General features: G+C 51.9%; 1 protein-coding gene across 1 annotated transcript; it reads left to right on the top strand.

Moving 5' to 3' along the window:
- Positions 1-11,566: 11,566 nt before the first annotated feature.
- On the top strand, positions 11,567-19,972 carry ANKK1 (ankyrin repeat and kinase domain containing 1). Its single transcript, XM_028105729.1, is given in 12 exon segments — positions 11,567-11,586; positions 13,947-14,034; positions 14,036-14,204; positions 14,207-14,241; positions 15,367-15,518; positions 15,758-15,807; positions 16,122-16,277; positions 16,964-17,082; positions 17,680-17,716; positions 18,666-19,228; positions 19,230-19,833; positions 19,836-19,972. Coding segments are annotated over 12 exon segments (2,130 nt in total).
- Positions 19,973-21,313: the final 1,341 nt, after the last annotated feature.

Below are 21,313 nucleotides of genomic sequence, written 5' to 3'. Positions count from 1 at the left end.
GAAACATCCGCTGAGGGCAGAGGTTCTCCAAACCCCAGCCCTTGGATTACAGGGATTATCACTCTAAAGTCGAGGTATTGGGGGGGGGGGTGCCTTGTGTCCTTCAAGCAAAGGGAAGCGTTTAGAAGTCTGCAGACGTCCGTTGCTCTGGGATCAGTCCTAGAGCAGTTTATAAAGGGAGGGATCATATCTGATGAAGCAGACCTTCTCCCACGTGGTCTGTATTTCTAGGTCTCTTTCTACCTGACTCCTGACTCAGCCGTGACTTTTACCCCCAAGGTCAGTTTGGAAATAGATCTGGAGAAATTTGGTGTGCCCTGTTGACCCAATCAGCAGAAGGGGATGACCTCCTCCCGCCACCCTGGCCCTGCTCCCTGAGCACCACTGAATAACGTCTGACAGCTACAGCTAGACCTGTTCTCTTCTTTCCCCTGGATGTTTGCTGGGGATACCCTCCTCCCTTAAAGTGCTATCAGTCTCGGGTCCTGCTTGGGCCACACAGCTGAGGCTCTGGATCATTAAAAAAAGCAATAAAGGAATGTGTGCCTTTTTTTTTCCCCCCCAGCTTCTCAGAACTAGTAGAAGCATATAAAATTCAGGTCAGGAATTGAAGTAGAAATAGCATTTTTGAAATAGGGACTTTCTAAATAGCTGGACTATGTGCTGCTATAACCAAAGTTATTGAGAAAAGAAAACCACTATCTTCAGGGGTGGCTGGGAGATGTCACTGGTTCAGCAGTAAGAAGCTAAGAAAAGTGACCCCCATTGGCTTCTTTCTGAAGGCACTCTGAAATCAGCACTCTGAAACCAAGCCAGGTTTATGACCTTGGATTCATCAGCTGACCTCTCTGGGTCCCAGCCTCTGAATTGCCATTGCTCTGAAGACTGGACAATTGGTATTCGCTTGCCCAGTACCCATTCCGTCTGTTCTGGTAATGACTCCTCGATTTTTCCTGGGGAACCACTCCCTGCCATGCTTAACCACCTGATTCAGGTGGAGCTTGATTCTAACCCTGGGTCCGGGGAACATAGAATCCAGGACCTGCCAATCACAGCACTGTCCATCCCTTTCATCATACTAATTGGTCCAGAGGTGGTCATGGGACCCGAGGAGGGTCAGTCAGAGCTCAGCCCGGACCTGTGCCAGAGCAAAGGAAAGAAGCTCTTCTTTCGCCAATCCTGCTCAGGGGAATAGGAGGTGAGTTTGGAGCTGTGTTGGTGATTTTATCATCCTTGACATGGGCTTCTCAGATAACGGAGTCAACAGAAGAAAGCAGAACCAAGAGTTGAGAGCCCTGACATCATTGTTTGAGCCCCCAGATCCTGCTGTGTCCAAGGCTAACACGGACTTCTCAGTTAAGTGAGATAGTAAATCCCCCTTTTACTTCAGCCAGTTTGTCACTGTTACCGAAGGAGCCTTTGTCTGTCCCCTGGTCCCTTTCATCCTGCTTAAGTTCTACTAACCCTGAAAACATCACTTTAAAGGTTGAGTGGTTCTGCCCTTTCTCCTACTTCCTTTCTTTCCACAGTTTAACAGACACATATCATTCTAACATGCTCTAGCATTTGCTCATAAGGACACACTGTTCACTGCCTGCACTCCACCTCTCTTCCCACCAAAATGTGAACTCCAGGTTTTTGTTAGTTCCGAACACTGATGTGACCAAGTGTCTAGAAAAGTGCCAGGGTGCGTGACAGGTGCTCAAAAAATACTTGTTTGAATGCTAACGTTTAGCAGGGGAAGGCATTCGGGGACTAGCACCAGGGCCAGCTTGGGGTGAAGTCTGGTTTTAAACTCCCCCATACTCCCCCCGCCCCCCGCCCACCTCCCACTGGTGGCAATGGTTTAGGCTAAAATACTACATGAATAGCAGCTTCTATTGGAAAGTGCCCACCGCGTGCCAGGCACCGGGATAAGTGCTGGGCACACACAGACGACAGACACACACAGTTTCTTCTCTCAAGGGGGGTCTGCTCAAGAGAAAGGGGGTGGACACACAAAATCACATACCATTGGGGCTACTGCGATGTTTGCAGTACAGAGCTAGGGCTTTTCGTCCAGCAAGGGCCACAGGGGTCAGAGACTCCCCCTAGAAGGGGTGCTATCTGAGATGCCTGCTTCCTAAGCTGGAAGGAGGACATGGCGGGGATGGGCATGGGCTTGAGCAGGGAGAGGAGACGGGGAGAAATGAAGGACACTCAGACTACACCGAAGGCTGGAGCAGGAAAATGTGCACTGATTCCCTCCTTTCCTTGTCCGGGCTGCCCTGCAGACAGCTCCGTTAGTCCCTTATCTATAGTCTCTGCTTCCAGACCACTTTCTCCCTCACAAGGCCAAGTAGTTGGGCATCTTTTACCCTTGTGTTTCAAGGCATAAAAGATTCAACCTCCTTCAGCCACCTGCTCCCACATCATCATCATTCAGTGTCACCATCTGGAAATATCCATAGGCTGTTGTCCAAACCAGTCTTTGTTTCTATGAAAAGCCAGCCCCGACACTCCACACCACCACCACCACCACTGGAGGCCTGGAAAGGGGGTGGCCTCCATTCCAAATTGCTCCTGACTGGGTGCTCCCAGGAGCACCCATCACTCCTTTTCTTCTGGGACATTCCTGGATAACTCTTCCAGGAGAGAGAGGATAGCTCAGGGTTGGATGAAAGCCAAAGGGCTCCCCTTTCTTGGCCTGAGATCCCATCTGTGACACCCAAAGTGCCAAGTTCCCATACTCAGATGCAAATTTTCCAGCACATATGTAGTCCACTCTTACTGGTGCAAAAGTCTTTCAACAGTCCTAGGGACACATTGCCTTCTTTCTAGCCAAAAAAAGCAGAGGCGAAGATTCATTTCCACTGCGACTAAATAACCTGTAAGTTTCTCCAGAAGCAGAAATTGAGTTAATGCCGACCTTTCTACCAGCACAGCTTCCAAAGATATCTTTTAGCTTCAGGCAACGTCCTGATGCTATGATGTTAGTCAAAGCTCTGTCTTCAGTGAGGGCCCACCCACCCTCACACTGGCCTGAGGCGTTGATAGAGGATGGGAGTGTCACAGAGCACCCTCTGCTGATTTCCACTGCAGGGGGTCCCCATTGCTCAAACCTGGCTTCCAGGCCCATGATCCCAACACCACACCTGGGTGAGCCTCAAATCTGAGGGCCCTTGTTTGATCTTATCAAAGCTCTTAAGGCCATCTTAGTGGTGTTAAGAGCATTTGCCTTGCACAGGGGCAAGGCACATTCAAGTCCTGGGGCATCTAATTACCAACTGCGTGACCATAGGCAAGTTACTTAGCTCCTCTAAGCCTGTAAAAACGGGAATAATAATAGTTCTTAGCTCAGGGGATTGATTAAAGGAGATAATATGGGCTAATCACTGTGGATGGAGTGGGCACAAAGTGAAGACTCAGTAAATGACAAGTCTGATTATTGCTTTGGTCCCTCAAGCCTCACCATCAATTTCTTCTCTTTCATCAGAAAAGCCCTTTTGCTAGAAAAACACCGTATTTATAAAAACATGCACAAAGCACAATAAATGATCATAAGGAATCTGATAAGAAGATGGCAACAGTGATGGGAATGTCTGAGGGGTTCCTGCCAGGGAAAAGGAGTCCTTGGGCAGTCACAACACTTGATTCCAGAAGTTCAACTGCCTGCAACTCTCAGCAGCCTGGCCGTAGGCTGTGGGCAGACATGGAAACGGTAAGGGACGGAGGAACTCACTGGGACTAGAGAAGCCCGTAAAGAGAGGTAGGAGGAACTGCCACAAGTCAGCCTTTCCAACCACCCACCCACCCACCCATCCAACCATCCATCCATCCACCCACCCATCCTACCATACATCCACCCATCCACCCAACCACCCATCCAACCATCCATCCATCCATCCATCCATCCATCCATCCATCCATCCATCCACCCAACCATCCATCCATCCATCCATCCATCCATCCATCCATCCACCCACCCAACCATCCATCCATCCATCCATCCATCCATCCATCCATCCATCCACCCACCCAACCATCCATCCATCCATCCATCCATCCATCCATCCATCCATCCATCCATCCACCCAACCATCCATCCATCCATCCATCCATCCATCCATCCATCCATCCACCCACCCAACCATCCATCCATCCATCCATCCATCCATCCACCCACCCAACCAACCATCCATCCATCCATCCATCCATCCATCCATCCATCCATCCACCCAACCATCCATCCATCCATCCATCCATCCATCCATCCATCCATCCACCCACCCAACCATCCATCCATCCATCCATCCATCCATCCATCCATCCATCCACCCACCCAACCATCCATCCATCCATCCATCCATCCATCCATCCATCCATCCATCCATCCACCCAACCATCCATCCATCCATCCATCCATCCATCCATCCATCCATCCACCCACCCAACCATCCATCCATCCATCCATCCATCCATCCATCCATCCATCCACCCACCCAACCAACCATCCATCCATCCATCCATCCATCCATCCATCCATCCATCCACCCAACCACCCATCCATCCATCCATCCATCCATCCCCCCCAGGTCCTGACTACATGACCAGTGCTAAGGAGACAACAGTGAACAAAATACACCATGATTCCTGTCCAGGAGCTCATGTTCTGCTAGTCTATTTGAATTGGGGTGGGCTTATTTTTACTTTTAAAAATTGTGTTCTTCCTCTTACAGTGTTGGTGGGAATGCAAACTGGTGCAGCCGCTCTGGAAAACAGTATGGAGTTTCCTCAAAAAGTTAAAAATAGAGCTAGCTTATGACCCAGCAATTGCGCTAATAGGTATTTATCCAAAGGATACAAACACAGTGATCCGAAGGGACACACACACCCCAATGTTTATAGAAGCACTATCAACAGTAGCCAAACTATAGAAAGAGCCTAGATGTCCATCGACAGATGAATGGATAAAGAAGATGTGGTGTATATAGATATAGTATTATATATATGCACATACATAAGGTGGAATATTACTCAGCCATCAAAAAGAATGAAATCTTGCCATTTGCAATGACATGGATGGAACTAGAGGGTATTATGTTAAGTGGAATTAGTCAGAGAAAGGCAATTATCATATGATTTCACTCATACGTGGAATTTCAGAAACAAAACAGAGGAACACAGGGGAAGGGAAGGAAAAATAAAATAAGACAAAACCAGAGAGGGAGACAAACCATGAGAGACTCTTAACTCTAGGGAACAAACTGAGGGTTCCTGGTGGGGAAAGGAGTGGGGGGCTGGGGTCAGTGGGTGATGAGCATGAAGGAGGGCACGTGATGTAATGAGCACTGGGTGTTATATGCAACAGATGAATCACTTAACTCTACCCCTGAAACTAACAATGCACTATATGTTAATTAAATTGATTTTAAATAAAACATTTAAAAACAAAAAAACCAAACAATTAAAAAAAAAATTGTATTCTTCACAAACCACCTAAAGCAGATGGGGAACAAACAAACCCTTTTCTTGGTTCCTCTCAGTGTGCCCAAAGCAGTGTGACAGTTCTCCACTCCTAAAAAAAAAAATAAAAGAAAGGAAGAACTTTACTAAACAGTAAGGAAAATAGAAGAAAGAAAGAAAGAAACAGCAAGGAGCATGAAATCAGCCCCGTCTTAGACAGCCTCTTGTTTTCCTACACAGCTAATGAGCGTCTGGTTTCCTGGCGCGTGCACTGAGAAAGCTGACTCAGTGCTTCGGGCCCCCCCTGCCCCCAGGCTCCTGGCTCAGGCCCACCCTGGGAGGACCAAGAGAGAGGAGGAGGCTGGCTATCCTCAGATAAACAACACAGCCCTGACCATTCCCAAGCTTGACATCTGGAGGTGTATTTTCCCCTCCAGGCTTTGTTAAAGGGAATAGCGCGTCAGTTCTTCACATCTCCCTTTTCAGCATCTTCTTCTTCTTGGTCCACAAGTCTTCGAGAGAACTGGTCTGCCTCCTCCCGTGATCCTCTCCTGCCACAGACATTTAAACACACAAAAAAACCACAGACATTTAAAGGGCCTTTTCTCTCCCTCCTTAGTTAGGGTTTCTACATGACCACTTGTCGGAGGGGGGCAGGTATTGTCTAGGCTTTCAGTGGTAAATGTTGGATTACTCCCTTTCTCCTGTTACGGGAAGATTTTGCTTCTGAGAATGCAACACTGCCTGGGATTAAGAACAAGGAGAAGGAGGGAGGGTGGGGGAGGAGAAGAAACAGAGGGGAAGGGGGGGTTGGGGAAGAAGGAGCAGGAAAATTAGGAGGAAGAGGAGAAGGAAATTAGAGAAGGAGTAAGAGAGCTTTACATGTATTTTAAAAAAAAAAAAACGTTTTATTTTGAAACAATTATAGATAAGCAGACAATAGTGTAACACATAACGTCAAGATCCCCTATACCCTTCACGCCGTTTCCCCAGTGGTAACACGTTATGTAACTACAGCATAACATCACAACTGGGAAATGGACAGTGATACCATCTGCCAACTGGACTCCCACTTCCTCAGTTTTACGTGCTCACACTAGCATGTGTGTGTGTTTCGTTCTAGGCAGCGACATCACATGTGTAAATAAATTCATGTGACCACCACCACTGGCAAGCTATGGTACAGGTTCATCACCGGATTCCTCGTCACATCACATTCCCTCGTCACACCTGCCCGGGGCAGCTATAACCAACCCCCTCCACCCCTGACAATGGCTAATTCGTTCTTGAGCTCTATAAACTTGTCCTGCTAAGAATGCAATATAAGTGGGGCGCCTGGGGGGCTCAGTTGGTAAGTGGCTGCCTTAGGCTCAGGTCATGATTTCAGGGTCCTGGGATGGAGCCCTACATCAGACTCCCTGCTCAGTGGGGACTCTGCTTGTCCCTCTGCCTGCCAATCCCGCTGCTTGTGTGCTCTCTCTCTCTCTCTCTCTCTGTCAAATAAATAAATAAAATCTTAATTAAAAAAAAAAGAATGCAGTATAAGTGGACTCATACAATATGTGACCTTTGGAGACTGGCTTTGTTCACTCCATAGAATTTCTTGGAGCTTCATCCAAGTTGTTATGTGCATCGATAATTGCATGCTTTTGATTGCTGAGTAGTGTTCCATAGTTCACTGTTCGCCTTAAACATAAAAGTCAGTTATTTTACAAACAGCAAAAAATGGGTTTATTTGAGAATAGCAGAGAATCACAACTCAAGACATGCAAACTATGGCCAAACTACAGGCAAGTCCAAAAAACAAAGGAGAGAAACATTATTTTATGACGAAGTTGGGAGGGGTTGTTTTGAATGAAAATCCACTGGAGAAAAGCAAGGCAGGGTGATGAAGATCTCTCAACCGCTAAGCTGCAGGGATGGTCGATTTCTTTTAGGAGATGCAGTGTCCATCTTTTCCCTGGTGGGGCCTGTAATGGATGATTCTTTCCTGTTGATGCTCCTTCTGTTGGGGTCTGTAGTTGGTGATTCTTCCTGTAATTGACGTAGAGTGGTCCAGCGCCCCTTCTAGCCTCCCCCCTCCACTTGAGCAATACATATACCACAGCTTACCATTCACCTGCAGAAGGACATCCAGGCTGTTTCCAGGTTCTAGCTATGCAAATGAAGTTGCTATGAATACTCATGTTAAGGTTTTTGTGTGAACACGTTTTCATTTCTCTGGGATCGATGCCCAAGAGTGCAATTGCTAGGTTGTAGGCTAATTGTATGTTTAGTTTTATAAGAAAATGCCAAAATGTTTTCTAAAGTAGCTATACCATTTTACATTCCCATCTCCAAAATATGAATGATCCAGTTTCTCTGCATCCTCACCAGCATTTGGTGGCATCCCTTTTTTTTTTTTTTTTTTGATGGTGTCACTTAAAAATTTTTTTTTAGCCAATCTCATAGGTGTGCAGTGATATCTCATTGTGGTTTCAATTGGCATTTCCTTAATGCTCACATATTTTCATGCACTAATTTGCCACCTTTGTATCCTCTTCAGTGAAATGTTTGTTCATGTCTTTCTTCCATTTTTTAATTCTATAGCTTGTTATTTTATTACTGTTGAGCTTGGAGAGTTCTTTACATATTCTAGAAAATGACTACTGGTCATGTCTGGTTTGTAAATATTCTCTCCATCCATACCCCGACTTTTCCTCCTCTTCACGGCATCTTTCATAGGGAAAGTTTTTAATGTTGAAAAAACTCCAACTGGGGCGCCTGGGTGGCTCAGTTCGTTAAGCGTCTGCCTTCGGCTCAGGTCATGATCCCAGGGTCCTGGGATCGAGCCCCGCATTGGGTTCCCTGCTAGGCGGGAGGGAAGCCTGCTTCTCCCTCTCCCACTCTCCCTGCTTGTGTTCCCTCTCTCGCTGTCTTTCTCTCTGTCAAATAAATAAATAAAATCTTTTAAAAAAAATCCAATTTATCCACATTTCCTTCATGGATGGCACTTTTGGTGTTCAGCCTAAGAACTTTCTGCCTAGCCCTAGGTCCAGAAGATTTTCATCTATTTTTTTTTTTCTGAAGATGTTATACTGTTACATTTCATATGTAAGTAAGTCCACAATTCATTTTGTATTAATTTTTGGATAATGTGTAAAGTTTGGGTTGGTTCTTTTGTTTTTGTTTGTTTTTATTTGTTTTGTTCTGTTTTTGCCTAAAGGTGTGCATTTAAGTGTATTTTTAAAAGTTAATCCTTACAGCAGTCTTTTGAAGTGGGTATTATATTACCATCCCATTTTACAGATGGAGAAACAGAGATTTGGTAGTGTTGACCAAGGCCCAGTAAGTGGTGGGGGAAAAGCCCGGGTTTGAAGGCAGGTCTCACTGACTCATAGGCTCTTGCATTTAAGCCCTGCTCCTCCTGCTGCATCCCAACCCTTCCTCTCTGCTCCCGGGGCAGATGTTCTGATTCCCTGTACACATTCCTTCATCTTGATCTACCTGGCCCTCACCTCGGTACACAGGGTAGTGGAGTTTGGAGCCTGCTGGAGCTTGTCCAGCTGTCCCGTGACGTGTTTGCAGGGTGGAGAATGGGGACAGGCTGGGGAACTTCCCTCTATGCAGAGAGCTTGCCATTCCAGTTTGGGGAGAGGCTCTTGTTGGATTTCAGCATCGTCCAGAGTGTTGCAGAACTGCTCTATCGGCTCCCTGGTCTGGGGGTGGCAGCCTGAAAATTTTAGTCTACACACACACACACACACACACACACTTCATATAATAATTCCAAGTCCAGGATATTAAATCAATGTGCAGAAATCCAAGTCCAGAAAATTTCCATCCCCCATCTGCCAAAATAAAATACAGTGATAGAAGTCAACAGGAGGGACTCAGCATCTGGAGGCAAAATTCCTATGGCTAGAACATACTTCTTGCTCCTTCCGGTGGGTTTGTGTCGTGGTCAGACTGTACCCACCTCATTCATTCCCCTTCACGGGAAGAAACAGTTAGCTGAAGGTGAAGTCTTCCTCTCCAGCTGTGTCCTCTCCACCCACTGGCTGCAGACTTGGCAGCCAGGCCCGCCCCAGGAACTTCTGCACTCAGACCCCCAGAAAGAAATCAGTAGCTCCCAGGTCTACTTTGTTCCTTCCCAAATCCCTAAGCCTCAACCCACTTGATGAGGGACCTAGGAGTTCTTTGCTTCTCTGACCTTACTCTCAGGGCTTATCCACCCATGGCTAGGCTTTCGTCCTGGCCCCCAGGAGTGAGGTAAAGGGAGCAGCCCAAGCCAGTCTAATGACTCCGGTTGCTGTGAATATGTACACATATTTATTTTGCCAGATTCTTCAGAAGTCTCAAGAGTGCTTGAACCCACTGCTTGGCTGTTTCAACAGTTGGTCAGCCATAACACACCGGCTCCTGCATGTCCCTCGACTTCCACCCCTGAATGAAACTCACAGAGGAGTTCTATTTGGGATCCTGGCAGCCTGCCTTGAGCCCTGGGTGTCTCCTCCTACAAGGGTGATGCTTCAGCATTCCTTTGATGGTCTCTGCAGATGCCAGGCGGCTTCTGGTTTCTTGTTCTCATTGGGCCGAGGGGAATTTCTTCAATGGATTCAGGCCATTTGACCCTGGTGCTTCCTCCAGTGGCCTCAGAAGTTGGTGCTGAAGGGCAGAAATCTGGGCCTGAAGCAAACAGTCTCAAGGCCAGTGGGCTGTTCACCTTCCAACCTCCATTTTCACCCACCCAGTGGAGCTCTCGACCTCCCTGACAATCATGTCCTCCATCATCCTCCAAGCTTCCCGGTGGAAGAGTCTGAGACTTGTCAGGGGGTAAGCAGAGCTGCCCAAGGGACCATCAGTTCTGTCATGCCCTGCCCTGCTCCAGCCAAAGCAAGCTATGGGTCTCCCTGTGACAATGACTTTGGGGTCCATATCCTACTCAGGGTGCAGGTTCCAGCCCATCTATACTCTTCCAGGAAGGGCGATTCTATTCCCCTATTTCCCCCCATAGTCTTAAAGGGCCACCCCCGTACTCCTCCTGTGCCCAACAATTTTCCATCGGAACCTAACAGACCTGGCTCTGAATCTCACCCACCACTTACTAGCTATGTGGCCGTTGACTACTTACTGTCTTCAAGTATAGTCCCCTCATCTGTAAACAGGAAGAGACTGCTCTCATAATGGTTGTTGTGGGTTTAAACAAGATTGTATCTGTAAAGTACGGACAGTAGGCAAAGTCCATAGTGTGGAGTAACTACACTAGGAGCTTTATGTGTTTTCACTGGATACTCTTTACACGTCTTCACTCATTTCTTCACTTGATGAATGCCAGGCATTGGGCTCTGTGCTGGACCCTGAGATATGATGATGAGTGCAACAGATAGAGCCCTGTTCTCCTGGAGCTTACAGCCTGGGGGGGCAGAGCCTCTCGTCAGAGGCTTCAGAAAGTGCAAAGGGCCTGTGGCAGGAGGGGCATCGTAAGTGAATGGGGTGGGGGAAGGCTGTTGGACCTGGAGCTGAGGGAGAGGGAGCCACGGAAAGCCACTGAAGAGTTTGCAGCCAGCTTGGGGGTGTGTAACAAAAAGGAGTTGATCGAATCTGCAGGGTGGAGGATGGATTGGAAGGGTAGAGTGACTTCTGGTCCAGTTAGGGGTTGTCATTGTTCAGGCAAGAGATGATCGCAGTCCAGCCTGGCATGTAGTGATAGAGAGAGAGGAATGAATTATACAGTATTTAGGAAGTAAACATCCCCTTGACTTGGTGCTGGGTTGTCTGTGGGGGCGGGGGGTGATGAGGAAGAGGAGTATCAAGGTTAACATGATGGCTGGCTTGCCCAGAGGAACAAAGGCTCACTAGAATGTCTATTCCACGAGAGCTGAGTCTGTGCCCATTCACGGCTCTCTCCGGAGCCCGGCACGTAGTTGGTGTCTGTTGAATGATGTTGTTGACAATTAATAAAGGGAACATGAAAGGACGCACAGGTTGGGAGAAGAAGAGCTCAGTTTTGTGCAGGTTGAGTGTAAGGTCCCTTTTAAACAGCCAAAAAGAATTGTCAAATAGATTTCAGGTGAAGGTCTGAGCTAACAATATGAAAATTTGTGAGTCATTTATTATAGGTCGTAATTGCAGCTAGGGCATGGATGACATTCGTTCATCGTAAGCACTAAGTAAGCAAAACAAAGTCCCTACCTCATGGAGTTTAGAGTCTAAGGAAGGAAGAAATCTAGAGGAAGACAGAAAATAAGTCAGTAAATAATATATAAATAAATCGTTTTTATCTGTCGCACTTAAACCACCTGACATTTTCTTGATGAAAATACCTAAAGAGAGTTGAATCCTCTGATCTTCCAAGAAAACAGTTGATCTAGAAATATTAGCTCGTCCGCTCTCTGTGTATGGGGAGCGGGGAGACAGGGCTGCCAGAGTTGGGGTAGGGCTGCTATTTAATAAAGACTTGAAATCACTAACCACCATTTGAATAGAGATTTGAAACAAACAAGTAGCAAGCCAGGTGGCTCTCTTAGAGCAGAGGGAACAGCAAGTGCAAAGGTCTCGAGGTGGGAATGTGCTTGACATGGTGGAGGACCAGCGACAGGCCCTTACGGCAGGAGCAGAGTTGGGGAGGGTCACAAGCCATGCCCAGGGCAAGATCATGGCGAGCTTTGTAGACCACTGTGAGAACTTTGGCTTTTACTGTGAATGAGAAGAAAGCCAGTGGAGGGTGTTGAGCAGAGCAATGACATACCTCTGACGGACATTTTACGAGTATCACTCTGGCTGCTGGGTTGAGAATGGATGGCGGAGGGGAAGAGAGAAGCAGGGAAACCGATTAGGAGGCTTGGGTCAAGATGGCCCTCGGTAGAGGTGGTGAGAAGTGGTCAGACTGTTGCTCTACTTCGAGGGTAGAGCTGACAGAATGCGCCGAAGGACTGGTCATGGGAAGGAGAGGAAGAACCAAGGAGGACATCAGATCTTCGAGCACAGGGAGGAGGGAGGCCCGTTCGCTGAGAGGAAGGCAGAGGGAGGAGCGGGTGTGGTGGGGGGAGAACCCAGAGTTCTGCTTCAGACACGCCACGTCCAGGACCGCGACCAGACACCCAATGACGGGGGCTGGTGGGTGGATGAGCCGCAGGCACAGCGCATGGGGGCAAGAAGTCTGGCTGTCCCGGGCAAGCTACTGGCGTTCCCATTTTACAGTGAAGAAACTGAGGCCCCGTGAGTTTACTTGCCCAGGGTCATGCAGAACATGAGTGGTAAAACTGGGATTTGAAATCAGGGCCGATCCCTGGCTTTGCCCCTCCACCACAGGGATCCCAGCTCCTGGGGATTGGAAAGCACAAGAGGAGACAGATTAAGAGGTACGGCCGAGGTGGAGGGGAGGTCTCTGGAACAGTGTAGAGGTAGAGGCGAGAGCAGGGGGAGCCTGGGAGCCACCCTGTCGGGATGTGAGGGAGATCAGGTGCTTTTTTTCTGGAGGTCAGCAGTCCCCGGCCGACTTCCCGGGGCCGCCCTGCGCACACATTCCGGCAGCCTCCCACTGCAGTGCCCACGCAGCTTTGTAAATGCTGAGCTTTTAAAAATGTCGTTGCTCCTTAATCCTCATCCCCGCCAACCCCAAACAATTTCGACAATTTGCATATCGACCGTTCTGTGGGCACAAACGGTGAAATGAGCGGGAGAGAGTCAGCAAATGCCTATTCTGTAAGGCCCTCCCTTAAGTCTTGACGTCTGTTCCCTTCAACAAAGATGTATTGTGCCGTGCCTGGCAATGCGCTGGGGGGGAAGCCAGAGGAGTAATTGCAGTCCATCCATAAAACGGAGTACGGCGCAGCCATTGCAGACCTTGCTTCGGGAGAATAGCGTGTGAGGATGCCCCGTGCCACCCTTAACTGGAAAAGCAGATCGCAAAGCAGCCCACACCGTGTGATCAGAAGGCAGAGGGGGGAGGGGGAGGAAGGAGCGAAACCGAGAGAGCAAAGGAGAGAGATCCCTTGCACGTGTATGTGTAAAAGAACATACTAAAACATGAACAGAGGCCAGCTCTGGAAGGTTGGATTGCTGATGATTTAATTTTCTTCTTTATAGCTCCCCGTATTCCCTTGACTTCCTACAAGGATCTGTATTACTTTCATAACCCAAATGGCCATAGACGAGCCTTTAAAACAGAAGCGTGAGGCGTGATGTTGGTCCTCCAGGGGTTTGTGATCTACTGGGAGAGACAAACATATGGGCAAGTGGCAGAACAAATGGGAGGCTTTTCGTGGCCGCCTCTGTAGAATGGACTTGCTCCTGAGCTTGCAAATTCCTTCCCTTCCTGTCCCTGTCACTGCCGGCCATCCCGGCATCTTGCTGGGCCTCCTTCTAGGACTCTCCTTCCTCCTGCACTACCTTGCAAGGCCCTGAGGCTTTTCTGGGTCTCCAGAGCCTGGCACTAAGCCTCGTTTGTTGTTCTGCTAGTTGCTCTTGGAATTAATGGGTCATCTCCTTCCATCCCTCAATGCCCCACATCTCTGCAGCTACGATGTGGATTGCCTCATTGAAGAAGCAGCTAAAATGGAGAAGATAAAATTTCTGCACATCGTGTCCATCTACAGGGTGTGCAAGGCAGCCCCTGGGCATTGTGATGGAGTTCATGGCCAATGGCTCCCTGGAGAAGATGCTGCCCACACCCACCCTCTCCTGGCAGCTCAAGTTGTGCATCATCCATGAGACCATCCTGGCCATGAACTTTCTCCACAGCATTAAGCCACCCCTGCTCCACCTGGACCTCAAGCCAGCAACATTCTCCTAGACAGCAACATGCATGTCAAGGTAAAGGCCCCAGTCGACCTCTCGGCCCCCTTTCCACTCCAGACTCTCCTGCAGGTGAGCCTGTCTGCCTGGCCTGCTCAGAGTTTTAAGTAGCTCAGCTCCTGGGAATTGGACAAATACTGAAGGCAGGGTTTACATCTAAACAAAGACAGAGGAGCAGTGGGGTTCGGTGCATGAATCTGGGTATCAGGATGCCTGCAATAACTCTCTTAGGACCTCAGTCTTCTGTTTCTCCTGTGGGTAGAATATTCCCTAGCCTTTCCCTTGTTTGCTTTGGGTGGGGATGAGTGTAAATGAGATGGTGGCCTTCAGTTCCTGAAATGTGCCACCCTCTTTTGCTCCAGGACCTTTGCACATTCTGGCCCGAATGCCAGGAACAGTGTTCCCCTACTGCCTTCTTTATCTAGCAAGTCATGCTCATGTTTCAGCTCTCTGCTTAAACATTACCTCCTCGGGGAGGTTTTCCCTGGCTATCCCAACAGGCCCCTGTTGTATACCCTCATGGTGTCTCTGTCTCTTCATATTGCTAACCCCAATCGTAAGTCTAGAGTCCTTTATGAAACTATTTCATTAATGACTCTACCCCCTATTTGAGTAAGCTCTTGGGAGAGTAGTGGGTATGGGGGGGGCGTCTCATCTTTCTTATCTGCTGCCTGATCCTCAGCACCCAACTCAGTTGGCATATGAATGAATCCGTGGATAGAAGCGAAGTGGGAGATAAATGTACATAGTGTATACACTTCAGGGCCCTTGGAAGTGGACGAACAGAAGCTCATCAAAGATAGCGACTTTATCCACAGCCCCTCTGGATAATGGCAACACCTCCTAAGTACTTACTATGTGCCAGGAGCAGTTCTAGATGCTTTTTGCATATTTGCCCATTTCGTGTTCATAAAAGCACTATGAGCTAAGTGTTCATATTATTTCCAGTTTATAGATGAGGAAGTTGAGGTTCTGAGGAGATCAGTAATGTGTCTGAGGTCATGCAGGTCGCATGGGAGAGGCCCGGGCTCTTAACCACTACACTGTCCCAGAAAGGTGAGGCTGCAGGACTGTGAGGGATCAAGGCAGTTTTCTGGAGACAAGACTATTGCTCCCTTATTCTGGCCTGTGGCGTCCTCCCAGATTTCAGACTTTGGCCTGTCCAAGTGGATGGAACAGTCGACCCAGATGCAGTACATCGAGAGGTCAGCTCTGCGGGGCACCTTCAGCTACATTCCCCCTGAGATGTTCTTGGAAAGTAACAAGGCCCTGGGGCCCAAGTATGACGTGTACAAGTGAGAAGTGGCTGGGCTCCGTGCCACGTTCCCGGGGTTGGCGGAGGTGCTGCTTATCACCACCTTGCCTGACCCCCCCCAAGGCCCAAGGGCACGCCAGGACGGGGAGGAGGGAGCATGGAGGGGCACTCTGGCTGGAGAGGCTTTGCCTGGGAGGGTGTGGTCCATGGGGCCTCCCGGGTGGGGTGACAATGGGTATCCGAGAAAGTGACTCAGGGAGCACTTTGTCCTGTCTGCAGCTTCAGCATCATCATCTGGGAGCTCCTCACTCAGAAGAAACTGTAATCAGGTAGCAGATGGTGGTGGCAGCCTCGGGTGGGGTCCTGGAAGGCCTGTGAGAGGCTGAGGCTTGCAGCGACAGGATTAAGTGGCAGCTTTGGGTTGGGGAGCAGCATACGCTTTAAGGATTCCCGTCCCTACCTTCCTTACTCCCTCCCCTGCTGGAATCTCAGCCTGTAACCTAGCTGTTTATTCACCATGCATTCATGTGGCCCCTGCTGTGTGCACCCCTGTGGGGATCCTCAGGGCCGCCCACCACCCTGCCCAGCCTGCTGCTCTGGCCCTGCCTCCCAGCATGCACACAGCCTGGACCTCCCCTCACAGGCTTCAGCATGGTGACTATTGTCGCCTGAGTGGCTGCACGCATGCGGCCCTCCCCGCAGCCTGTCTCGGACGAGTGGCCAGGCAAGGCCCAGCAGATGGTGAACCTGATGAGGTGCTGTTGGGATCAGGTCCCCAAGAAGAGGCCCTGCTTTCCAGGTTCTCGTCAGGCCTGCCCTGCTCAAGGGCCTGGGGAGCTGGGCGGGGCTGGAGCGCGTGGGAGCCTGGGCCGAGGTTCCAGGGGGCAGGGGAGGGGGTGGCTGGGGCCTGGGCCACTCCTGAGCGCTCCGTGTGGTGCTGGAGCAGGGTCTGCGTCAGAGTGCTGGAGGAGGGCAGTGGGAGAGGGGGCACTGAGGACGGAGGCTCCTCTCTGCACCCCCGTGGGAGGCCGAGCCGAAAACCCATACTGAAGGGTCGGGGCCTGGCTCTCCTGCTTCTGAGTTCTCCGGTTATGCCGGCTCCATCCGGGGCCACAGCATCTTCATTTGTAACATGTTCGCAGACTGTGAGATCACAGGCATGAATGGACCCCCTTTAGCGACTGTGGAAACGCACACATGTGTAACTGTGAGCACTCAGAGATCACCCGTCTAGTCCTGCCCCCGCATTTATGGAAAAGGACTGACCCTCAGAGGGCCAGGGACCTGCTAAATGTGGGCCCACTGAGCCACAGCCGGCCGGGATCCAGCTTTCCTCCCTCCCGATGCACATGTATGGATGTATCTGAGTCCGGGAATGGATTTTGGGGTGTGGGGGACACAGGGAATGTTCACATATCTAAAATGGGGAACGGACTGCTGGCCAGCCTGTTGCTTCTCTTTTTGTCTCTCTCCTTCATGGAGCAGACATCACAGTTGAGACAGACATGCTGCTATCCCTGCTCCAGAGTCCTGTGGCCGACCCAGAGAGTGAGGCTCTGGCCAGGAAGGTGTCCTGCAAGCTGTCTCTGCACCGGCCTGGGGAGGTGAGTGCTGGGGAGGGGGGGTGCCTCCGATAAGTCCGCGGGGGCGGGGGGGGGGGGGAATGCATGCATGATGCATGGGCGTGTCCTTCACAAGGCCCCCCTGGCTGAGGGAGCAGATGGGGACTGAGAGCCAGCCCAGCGCACACTGCTGGCCACACCAGCAGCCTACTTGGGGACAGCCGTTCCTAATTTGCACAGTCGTGGCCGTGGCTCAGAGCCCCTGAGAAGGACACGCCATCTCTCTCGAGTGTGGGGGATTAATCAGAGTCCTGCCTGGGGGCATCAGTGTCCTCAGTGTCCTCACCCCCTAACATGGGAACCAGCCGTGGGCTAGCCAGGGGCCCCTGGCTGAACCACAGGGCCAGCCACCCTGCACTCCCTCCTGTGGTCCGAGGGGCAGTCAAGGTCCCAGACCACCTCTTTCGGGCAGGGTCTTCCCTGCTCAGGACTTGCCTGCAGACACAGCGGGTGGTCTGAATGGCATGGGAGGGGCTTCCCTCCAGGTGCTGGAGAGAGGGGAAGGAGTGGAGGACAGTACAGGCCAGAATGCCCCGCTGGTCTAATCTGCCCCCCTGTCTTCTGATTCCCTCTGCCCAGGTCAGCGACAAGGTCAGTCAAGAGCTAACAGACCACGGTGAGTCCACAGAGCCACAGCTAGAACCAGAGAATTCACAGGAAGGAGAAAGTGGAATCCAACCACACCCTTTCCCCCTCATCCCTGCCCACTCACCCCCCCACCCCAACCCTCTGCCCAGCTTGTCCCAAATCAGGAGTTAGTGGGTCGCTTTCCTGACACCGGCCCCAGGTTCCAGAAATGCACATGCCCTCGGAGGTCAGGCTCTGCTTCCCCCTTTAGGCTTGTGTTCATAGTAGGCCAGACTCCTCCTTCTCTGGCTCGGGGGGCGGGGGGGGGGGGTCTTGGAGCTTTGGCTTGCAAGCCTGGCTGTGTTTTGACCTGGGGGATGAAAGCTGCCCTGATGCCTGGGCCACCTAGACGATTAAATCAGAATCTGGGGGGGCGGCCGAGGGGGAGGTGGGGAGGCAGGGAGGGTTGGCCTGGGCAGGGATTTTTGTTGTTGTAGTTTGTTTTGGAAATTGTTGTTTTTAATCGGGATATACTCTGGGTAGAGCAGGAGGAAGCCTTAGTGGCCAAAGTTCAGATCATGGAGCCTATTTTTGGCTGGCATTGACTTCCTTTGTGCCAAACATTCCCCTGAATGCGCTTGTCTACCTAAGCTGTCCTCGCAACAGTAGATGAAGTGGGCATTGTTTGTGGCCCCTTTATGGATCAGGATCTGGAGGCTCAGGGAGGGCAGGGAATTGGCGAAGGTCCGGCAGTGTGAAGGGTGCAGTCAGGGTTTGCTCCCAGGCCTCTTTCCGCCCCATCCTCACAGGAGGGGCTGCCAGAGAGTCCTTTCTCCGGGAGGAGGGTGGCTGTGCAGAGATCTCTGATAGCAGGAAAGACTGCCCTCCCTCCCAGAGTCTCTGCTCCTGGATGGCACTTCCAGGAGGCAGGGGGCCGGACGAGATGACCTGTGGACAGGTCAGAGGTCCTTTTTCCAACCGCATCTCCCTCCCAGCAGACTCAGGGGACTGCTTGAAGGGGGTCCTGCAGCTCTAGGACAGCAAGACCCCAGTCCTGAGCGACGAGGAGCTGCACGTCTATGAGAACAAAGTCACTCCCCTCCACTTCCTGGTGGTACAGAGCCTCGTGGAGCCTGTGAGGCTGCTGCTGGCCCACGAGGTCAATGTGGACTGCCAGACCGCCTGCGGCTACACGCCTCTCCTCATCGCCGCCCAGGACCAGCACCCCGACCTCTGCACCCTGCTCCTGGGGCACGGGGCAGACGCCAACCTCACAGACAAGGATGGCTGGGCCCTGCTGCACTTCGCAGCCCAGAACGGGGATGACCGCACCGCCCACCTGCTCCTGGACCACGGGGCCCACATGGATGTCCGGGAGCACAAGGGGTGGACCCCGCTCCACCTGGCCACAAAGAACAACTTTGAGAATGTGGCACAGCTTCTGGTCTCCCGCCAAGCTGACCCCAACCTGCATGAGGCTGACGGCAAGACCCCTCTGCATGTGGCCGCCTACTTTGGCCACGTCAGCCTGGTCAAGCTGCTGACAGGCCAGGGGCCTGAGTTTGGATGCTCAGCAGAGAAACCTGAGGAGGCCTCTGCACCTGGAGGTGGAGCAAGGCAAAGTGAGGGCCATCCAACACCTACTGAGGAGCGGGGCGGCTCCTGATGCCCTTGACCAGAGTGGCTACAGCCCACTGCACATGGCAGCCGCCAGGGGAAAGTACCTGATCTGCAAGATGCTGCTCAGGTACGGGGTCAGCCTCGAGCTGCCGACCCAGTAGGGCTGGACCCCCCTACATCTTGCAGCCTTCAAGGGCCACTTGGAGGTCATCCACCTGCTGGCAGAGAGCCATGCAGACTTCGGGGCTCCTGGAGGCATGAAGTGGACCCCCCTGCACCTCGCCACCTGCCATGGGGAGGAGGCCGTGGAGTTAGCGCCGCTGCAGTGTAGTGCTGACCCCAGTGCTGCCGAGCAGGCGGGCTGGACGCCCCTCCACCTGGCCGTCCAGAGGGGCGCCTTCCTGAGCGTCATCAACCTCCTGGAGCACCACGCAGATGTCCATGCCTGCAACAGGGTGGGCTGGATGCCCACCTACATGGCCGCCCTCAAGGGCAGCATGGCCATCCTCCAAGTGCTGGTCAAACCTGGTGCCCAGCTGGCCCTCCAGGAGGGGTGGGCTGCACACCCCTGCAGCTGGCCCTCCGGAGCCAAAAGCAGAACATGATCGCCTTCCTAGAGGGCAAGGAGCCCTCCTCGCTGGCCCTGCCGGGGGATGCCGAGCCTGGAGCCCAGACTGAAATATAAACAACCTGGGGCCTCCTTCCCTGGCAGGAAGTGAGGTTGGGCTCCTGGCAGGGCCTTGCCCCCTGCCCCTTGGACCTCGAGAGGAAACCGAATGTGGTTCCCCCCCTGGAGGGAAGGGGGAAGGGGCACTGAGGTGGTAGCTGGGGGTGGGGGGTGGGGTGCTGCATCTTCCTCCTCCTGCACCACGACTCAAGCCCCCAAAGTGAATTCCTTCTTCCTTCCCAAGACCCCTGCCACCTTCTGCCACTTGCCCCTGAGCCCGCGGGGACCCTTGCATCCTGGGAGCCCTCTCTGAAGGCAGAGGGAGCTGCTCCCTCCCAGCTGGTCCCTGCATGGCTTGGCCCTGATCACAAGCAAGGCCAGGACAGCCAGGCACGCGCTTTTCAAAAGGGGCAGGAGCTAAAAGTTGAGAGGAAATTTCTGCCTGCGGTGGAAAGCCCAGCCAGCCCTGCGTGGCCACACAGAAGGTGTGGTCTCACACCTTCCTGGTGGCCCTGGCTCTAGTGCCTGGGTCTCCCACATGGTCTGGGGGGTAGGAAGGGGGTGCTCCAGGTGCCCACGAGTGATCCTCCGTCTCTCACCTCCTCTGCCGCCTCTTCACTGTGTCTAGTTATATGGCCAGGTTTCAAACCCTGAAATCAATAAAAGGGTGAATCTGAGCCTCCCCTTTGGAGATGGGCTGACCTGTGGGGCCAGTGGTGTTCCTGTGGGACGTGGTGTGTGTGTGTGTGTGTGTGTGTGTGTGTGTGTGTGTGTGTGTGTGAGTTTGTGCAGCAGGAGAAGGCAGGGGCAGATGTGGGGAGTGAGGGGGGCTGGTGATGCTGAGGGATGGCTTATCCGGGCTCAGTGTGGAGCTTCACAGGACAAGGCCTTCCCTCCCAGCCGCTGCAGCTCAGAGCGCTCTCCCCTGGGGCCACACCCTGGCCACCCATCTGCCGGCCTGGCCCATCCTACAGGCTGTGGGGCAGGTTGGGGCAGGGCTGGGGTTGCTCACACCAACCAGCTTCTGCTTCCTCCCTGGCTCTGCCGGGAATGGCCGACCTCGGGTCTGTGGGAGGTGGGGGTCTGAGCGGGGGCAGAATGGGTGCCCTAGAGTCCTAGCCTGCTCTTCTCCATCTCTGCTCTGCTGGAGCAGCCCCTCCGACTCTTTAACTGTCAGAGCAAAGGAACCTTCTGCCCCAACTACTGGCCAGCTCCCACCCCCAGCCACTTGGCAGGCTCACCTCTGCGTGTGGCCCTGCTGGGCTGGGAGCGGGGCCTCCTGTCCGGAGGGGTGAGGCAGAGCCGAGGGAACGTCTTATCCCACCTACATGCTGGCAGTGTTGTGTCTCCCATCCTGTG

This window comes from Eumetopias jubatus, unplaced genomic scaffold, assembly GCF_037043125.1.
Source record: "Eumetopias jubatus isolate StellerSeaLion01/CBP00866 unplaced genomic scaffold, mEumJub1_p1.0 scaffold_13, whole genome shotgun sequence".
In the NCBI taxonomy this organism is placed as follows: domain Eukaryota; kingdom Metazoa; phylum Chordata; class Mammalia; order Carnivora; family Otariidae; genus Eumetopias; species Eumetopias jubatus.
The sequence above is the reverse complement of the archived record's forward strand: the minus strand, read 5'-3'. Positions and strand labels throughout refer to the sequence as shown.